Source organism: Arvicanthis niloticus, unplaced genomic scaffold, assembly GCF_011762505.2.
Source record: "Arvicanthis niloticus isolate mArvNil1 unplaced genomic scaffold, mArvNil1.pat.X pat_scaffold_272_arrow_ctg1, whole genome shotgun sequence".
NCBI lineage: Eukaryota > Metazoa > Chordata > Mammalia > Rodentia > Muridae > Arvicanthis > Arvicanthis niloticus.
In genome coordinates this window covers 56,949-64,684 of record NW_023045934.1, presented here as the reverse complement: position 1 = coordinate 64,684, position 7,736 = coordinate 56,949, and the positions used below count along the sequence as shown (strand labels likewise).

Below are 7,736 nucleotides of genomic sequence, written 5' to 3'. Positions count from 1 at the left end.
CAAAGCCGATTTGCTCACAATAACTCTGAGGGATGATGTGATGCCCACAGCACTTAAGACTGTGGCAAAGAACTCTGAAAACATGAGTTCAAAAATATGTAAACAGGATTTCTCGACTATATAAAACATAAGTTTGCAATATGAATTTCATGAGTAACTTCATGGACCTAAAAGAACAGAGGCAGCTGTATTATGAGACAGCTTGTCAGAAAGATACAAAAGCAGGCAGATAAAAGGCATTCCTATTCCAGAGTTCAAGGTCAGCATGGGACTGGGAGGATTTAGGCCCAGACATGATAAGAGTTGTGATCTCAGAGCAAGATCCCACTGAGCTAGCTCATTGTCTGTTCTTACAAAGGCAGGCAGATCTCTGAATTGATTTACAATGTTAAGAAAAATGTGCTTGCTGCCTTTTCCTAGGACTCAAGGGGTTAAGGTAAAAAGAAATGCTGAGTGGTGGAATAATCAAGAGGGAATCTGGGGTGGGTGGTTGAATTGATATGTAAATAAGCCACTGGACTTTGGTCTGCCAGAGATGAGCTGTTTAGTGATTTTCAGAAAGCTGTCTCTATGGAATGATTAATAAATTTTTTAAGAAAGAAAAGAAAGCTGTCTCTAGCAGAAGACAAGCTATCAGCTTGTACCCAGAATTTGACTTTGAGTAGTTCTTTTCACCACTCCTGAACACCATTTCCTCAAAACCCCTCTCCAAGTTAGGTCTGGTCCTCAGCACAGGTCTGTTCTGATCCTACTGAATGTAATTTACACATTTAGTGAAATCTCATTCGAAATTCCCAGGACATTCTTCAAGAAACAGAAACCAAAACATCTTATGGAAACACAGAATCCCCTGGATAGTTAAAGAAACAATGAATGCACACACACACCAAAAGAAAAAGAAAAACCAATGCCTGAGTGGTTGCTATTCTACATTTCAAGATATGTTGCAGAACTTTAGTAACAAAAAAGAACATGAAAAGTTCCTTTAGGTGTGCAATGTCACTTTATTATAAACTAATTTGTATTTCCTGGTGAGTTTTCATGTGTGTAATTGTCATCAGTCTCTTTATGAAATATCTATTTGAAACTTGGATAAGTTTTCAAATGTTATATGGTTGTCTTTTCATTGTTCATGTATAAAACTGTTCTGTAAAGTTGTAATTCAAATATAGTGTCTGATATGGGTTACAAGCATCTTATTACAGTATTGGGTTTGCAGATTTCATTTTCTTAGTATATCATAAAAAGCAAATTTTAAATATTCTTAAGTGGATCACTCTCAGTATAGAAACCGTGAAGGTCACAGGATGAGTTAAGAGTTTGCTTCTTCGTCTCTCATCAAGACTTAGTGGATCCCTGACCCGTCCCCTGATTATTGTGCATTTCTAGAATGCATGTGAAAAAGACATACTTGCCATCTAGAAAAATTCCTTCATGCTTGGAAGGGGTTCTAAACTCTTGTCTATCTATAAGGTCTTCTAATTGGCATACACACACATACACACACACACACACACACACACACACACACACACAAAGAGAGAGACAGAGAGAGAGACAGAGAGAGACAGATACACAGAGAGAGACGAGAGAGAGAGAGACACAGAGAGAGACAAAGAGAGACAGAGAGAGAGAGAGAGAGAGAGAGAGAGAGAGAGAGAGAGAGAGATTCTGAAAGACCTGGTGTTTACTGTGTAGCAAGTGAAATTAAAAGATTTTGGTAAACTTTGTGCCCTGGGTTAGCTGAGACATAGATATTTTTGTAAAATTGTGGTGGTTCAATATAAACAGGAGATTCGTTCTGTACATGAGAGGCTTTGTGATGGTTTCCTAGGAGTTTGATTGTCATTCCTCTTTTTATTTTCTCTGTACTTTAGTACTGTATCCTCATTTTTCCATTGTATATTTTTGTCATCTAGGAGAATTCTTTCTCACTTGAATGCAAAGTAAGGTTTATCTCCATATTTGACCCTATGTAATTGCTGCAGTTGTTTGTTTTCAATATTGACAAGAGATTATAAAGTGTTACTTTGATATTTTATTCAACATTTTCTTTCCAATCATTATATAATGATGAGATCCAATTTCATCATAAAGGAAATTGGAATTATGATTGGTTTCTTTGATCAGCACTCCTGAAATCCACACCTTAAATAATGCTTTGTCAATGACAGTACAACCTTGATAGACAGCAACATCAACAAATCCCTTCTTCATAATCAATGAATTGTATATAAAAGTATTGAGAAATACTATTGTAGCTTCTTTAACCTTGAAACAAGATTCTAATTCTCATAATAGAAAAAAATCCATTTGTCATTCAATAATATTTTGTTCAGAAATGGGACAAATATTTGTTATATATCTTGTTTACTGTCCATGAATACAGAAAAAATGTGTTTACCATAATATTCTGTAAGGCAATTATTCTATTTAAGTTTATTTATATGTAACTTCTTCTCTTAATGAAGGAAAAACTGAAAGGGTACAAGTCATAAGTTCACTGTCAAACTCCCTTACAAAAAAATATCACCACACGATCTCGAATCTGTTTGGTTCTCACCCCATAAATAAGAGGGTTAAGAGCAGGTGGAATGATCACATACAAGTTAGCAAGGAGGATGTGGATATACTGTGGAATGTTGTGCCCAAATCGATGAGTCAAGAAGGAGAAGAAGGCTGGAGTGAAGAAGGCCAAGATCACACACACATGGGAACCACAGGTATTAAGAGCTTTGAGCCTGGCTTCCCAGGATGGGAGTTTGAATACAGCATGAAGAATTTTCACATAGGACAGAGCAATCAAAATAACATCCAGAAGTATCATAGATATGAGTATTAATCCAAACAATACATTAACCTTGATGCTGACACATGCCAACCGAGCAATGCCCATATGCTCACAATATGTGTGTGGTATGATATTGTGTTCACAGAATGAAAGCCTTAGAATGAGAAATATAAGTGGAAAAACTAAAATGAAATTTTTGAATAATCCAACCCCAGCAATAATACAGATAATTCTGTTGGTGAGGATAGTATTGTATCTGAGAGGATTACAAATGGCAATATATCGATCAAAGGCCATGGCTACAAGCATGAATGTTTCAATCCCTGTAAACAGATGTATGAAAAACATTTGAGCTATGCAGTCCCTAAAAGCAATCTTATGGAAGCCAAACCAAAATATGCCAAGTGCTCTGGGAACAGTAGCTGTAGACAGGCCCAAGTCAGTTAGAGCCAACATGGCCAATAAGTAGAACATAGGCTGGTGAAGGCTGTGCTCAAGATGGATCACAAAGAGAAGAATGACATTCCCTAGGACAGCAATAAGATAGACTGTTCCAAATGGCAAACCAAGCCAGAACTGCAACTCTTCCAATCCTGGGATTCCCAAGAGCAGGAAGGATGAAGGGTGAATCCATGAGCTGTTGCCTGGTGACATGTTGTCAGGTGCCTCTGATGAGCAGACTCATTTGAAGGAAGCTACATAGGACTTGACAGTATTTCATCAGCACTAGTAATGGATAAGAACAGAAAGGGTGTTAGCAGTGTTCCTTTTCAGGGAGTGCAGAAATGTATTTTCTTTCATATTTTCTCTCTTTTTTTTTCACTCATATAATTGGAATCTGAAGTTGAATATTTCTTAATAAGCACATGAATATTTAGACTCTGTTCCAGACAACCTAAATGAAGATTTATCTCCCTATAACCCAGGTCTAGTGGGGAGATGAACCTAGCCAGGTTACACAGGCTTTTATCTAGGCTGCAACATTTTAAAATATATACTTATGAATTGTGGGGAAGTGTTATTGGACTGATAAATGATTACAAGCTCAGACCACAAATAATACTGTGCCTTCCAAAATTATCCTTTAAGTGCCACTTATTTAACTAGACATATGTGTAAAATAATATGCCATAGCCTACTTACATGTATAATCAATGGAACTCTTTTTTGTCCTTAACTTGCCTGTAAATAACTATAATCAGGGCACAATGCTAACAAAACAACATAGGCTATCAACTAAAGGCCCAGTCCTATGGATGGGTTACCTCTTCTTGAGTTGTTGCTTACAGACTATTGCCATCGTTTTTGGGTATCCTCTAGAACAGAAGATACTATTGCTGAAGACATCAAACATTTTAGTTAAATAACATGAAGAAATGGAGCCAGTACTGACCTGGAAGTGTCATCCTTCCTGGATAATTTTCATAAAATTGAGAGATTCTATGTACACTACAAGAGAAAAAAATAAGCAACCATCTTTGACTTTCAGTAACAACTTTCCTGGCAAGATAAACCTACTAGTTTAATAGTAACATAAATAGTATGAAATAAACCAAACAGGTTTTCATTTGATTTAAAGCCTGCTCTAGAAGCTGAAGTGATGGCTTGGTAATTAAGAATGCATAGTGATCTTCCAGAGGACCCAAGTTAGTTCCCACCATAAGACAGTTTACTATCACCTAATGCTTCAGCTTCAGGGGCATATGCCCAAACCTCTAGTCTCCATGGACACTACATTCACATGTGTGTATACATACATACATACATACACACACACACACACACACGCACACACACACATGCACTCACAAGAAAGAATAATAGTAGTAATAATAATAATTAATAATAATAATAATTCCTACTTCACAATATAACTTATGAGTGATGCTATTAAATGGGCTCAAAATCAATGGCTGCTTAAGGGATAATCCCTATAGAATAACCTAATGCTAAATTAACATAGGAATATTCTTATCTTTATATCCATATATTAAGTTATCTCCCAACACTTACCACAGAAGAATAAAATAAATTATATATGCATGGATAAAATTCTTACTTGTTTTAAGAACTGTATTAACTCTTTTGCCTTTTCTATATATGTGCTTTTTTTTATTTTGTTAACAGTACATGAAGATATTTGTTTTGACCTTTGGAATGAGAACCCTCCTCTCTGAAGCCTTGGTTTCTCAATATTCAATGCAACATAATTAAGCTTGGATATGAAAATAGTTCTTTTTGAGAGACTGAATGACTCAGCCATAAAGGTCTAACACTTGGACTTTAACTTATGTGTTCTATTCCTCAAGTCAAAATTATGTGCTCCCTTCCTTTGAAAATAATCCATATCATATCAAACTTGGTTGCCTCAGAGGAAACAGTGGATGATACTGCTATTGTTGTCATCATCACATCATCATTACCATAATAGTTTAACAACTTTTAATATGATTCCGTGAAATGATTTGAAGTTTAAGACTGTATCACTTGCTACTCAAAAGGAACGAAAGAAACACTATAGTTCCTGAATTAATGAAATTCCCTTACATTTACAACTGAAGGAATATCTCTACCATTAACATGAGGCTGTCCTATGACATCTTGATGGTGCCAGGATTCTTCAAAGTTTTCCCTCTTGGATGTGGGCTACAGTCCAAGTATTTCATTGTTCATTTGTTTCTTGGGCTGCATTTTTCATTATAGTCAGCACCACCAGATTTTCCCCAAATTATTACGAAATGCTTTGTACTATTTCTGAAGACTTTTACAACTCCAGTCAGTTTACATTCATCTGAGGTATATTCCCTCCAATTCTACATTCCAGAGAAAGTTAAAAATCTTTGAGACATGTATAAATAAATATTCTCCAGTTTTGTGGAAAAACGTTTTTTTTCTAAGACCAGAGTAGCTCCTCCATCAAAATAATGAGCAGACGTAAACTGGAGCAGCCACTGAGGTCTCAGACTGCCATTGTCTAAGGGATATTTGGTACTCAAGACTATTTATGTCAACTCAGGGAAGATTTCCGTACCCAACCCATGCAAAAGTTGATAGAAGTGTAGCTATAAATACATTTTTGATGGATAGAAGTTGTGGTGCAGTTCAGTGGTACACATCTTATCTAGTATGTGCAAGAACACAATGCTTTAACAACAACAATTTTTAAAGTACAATTTTCATTATGTGGTATTTAAAGAGTAGACTTTAGACCAGGATTAATATCATGTCAATTGCTATATTTATGAGAAGAAAAGGAGCTGTTCTTTTTAAAAAAAACACTCATATCTTTAAATTGTTGTACTTTTATTTACTTGCTATAATTATTACTATTTTGATTTTGTTTAATTTTTTTTGGAGTGGGGCAGATTATCTCTATATAACAAGCACGGTGATCCAGAATCTTGCTTCATAGATCAGGCTGACCTTGAATTTAGAGATTTTCCTCCCTCTACTTCCTATGTGATAGAATTAAAGCTATGTGCCACCACTGCCTGGCAACTATGCTGAAACAGCAGAATAATTTAGAGGAATCTTATACAAGGGCCAAACACACATACAGACAAAAATCAGAATGGAAAATTCAGTGTATGCCTTTCAGACATTACCAACAAGTGTTTAAGATTGGGCAGGATTGGATTACTTTTGTTCTTTAACATGAGTTACAAAGAGTTTTTTAAAAAAGATATAATTTAGAAAAAAATTAAGAATACCACTTGCAGTGTTAAATAATTTTCAAATCAACAGTAACATAATAAATTTCAGTAAAACTGCCCTAAGAGAGAGAGAAAGAGAGAGAGAGAGAGAGAGAGAGAGAGAGAGAGAGAGAGAGAGAGAGAGAGAGAGCCAAGAAAAAGGACTAAGAGAGAATAACTAAGAGAGAGGGGGAACAACAGGGAAAGAAAGCAGAAGGAAAGGAGAGAGGTTGAGGAGAAATGCAATAACACTGCAGCAAAGGCAGCAGTGAATAGCTTAGCTAGAAGGTTTACAGACTTCCATCAGTCACAATTAGTTATATCTTTTGTGAAAATCAAAAAATTCAAATAAACAAAGCAACAAACTGAGCAATTTCTACTGAAATTCTACCAGCTATAAATAAGCACATAAACATTTTATCTCCTCCAATTTCATATTTGAATAATATACAAGTAATGAAGGGATTAAATCAATAGATCTTACCTCAAGACTTATCAGTTTTGTGACCAAATTCACACTGCAACCAAGCTGATACCAAATTCACCACCTGCAGACAGAAGTGCTGTTGACAGAATCTGCACTTATAACTGCTCCAAGGTTGTTAAACTAAGGCTAAAGTTTATACTGGAGTTTAAAATCTTCCTCCTTGACCAAGAACTGTTGCTCCCCTGGATCTTTGTGGTATCAGATCACAAAGACAATGTGTAATTCTCACACAGACATGTTGGCATAAAAAGTACAAGGGACCCCTTGAGACTTCAGAATTTCTCCCTTCAGTTCCCCTACTTGCATAATTCTATCATTTTTAACTTCTTAATTTCCAATTACTCTGTTCCCATTCATCCCACAAGAATATATGAGCCAATGTGAATTCCCTATCTTGTTATCTAGGGTTGTTATATCTTCTTGCTCATGATAAAGTCAGCCCTTAAGGACTTTGGCTTACTTGGGACCTGGAAAGCCATCCAATTTATTCAGATTTTTTAGTTCAGATATGTTTCATATTTGCATTTCTTTCCCTCATGAAACCAAGTCTTATTCACTTAGATTATACCAATCAGTCATAAATATGCAAAAAATATCTCTCAAGCTTCAGAAATTGAGAAATCCAGTAAAATTTCTTTGAAAATTATGTTTTCATTGAAGTGGAATTATGTCACTCCCTCCTTATTTTCCTTGCCCCAGTTACCTTCCTTTAAACTTCCCCATGCTCCTTCCACTTTCTAGTTGATATTCTTTTATTAGAACCTGT

General features: G+C 35.7%; 1 protein-coding gene across 1 annotated transcript; it reads right to left on the bottom strand.

The window, feature by feature from the left end:
• Window positions 1-1,096: 1,096 nt before the first annotated feature.
• Window positions 1,097-7,332, bottom strand: LOC117701842 (olfactory receptor 52E8-like). Its single transcript, XM_076706301.1, has 3 exons — window positions 6,968-7,332; window positions 4,185-4,240; window positions 1,097-3,517 (listed from the first exon to the last, which is right to left on the bottom strand). The coding sequence occupies exon 3, from the start codon at window positions 3,443-3,445 to the stop codon at window positions 2,507-2,509; it is 939 nt and encodes a 312-aa protein (XP_076562416.1). The 5' UTR covers window positions 3,446-3,517; window positions 4,185-4,240; window positions 6,968-7,332; the 3' UTR covers window positions 1,097-2,506.
• Between the last annotated feature and the right edge of the window lie 404 nt (window positions 7,333-7,736).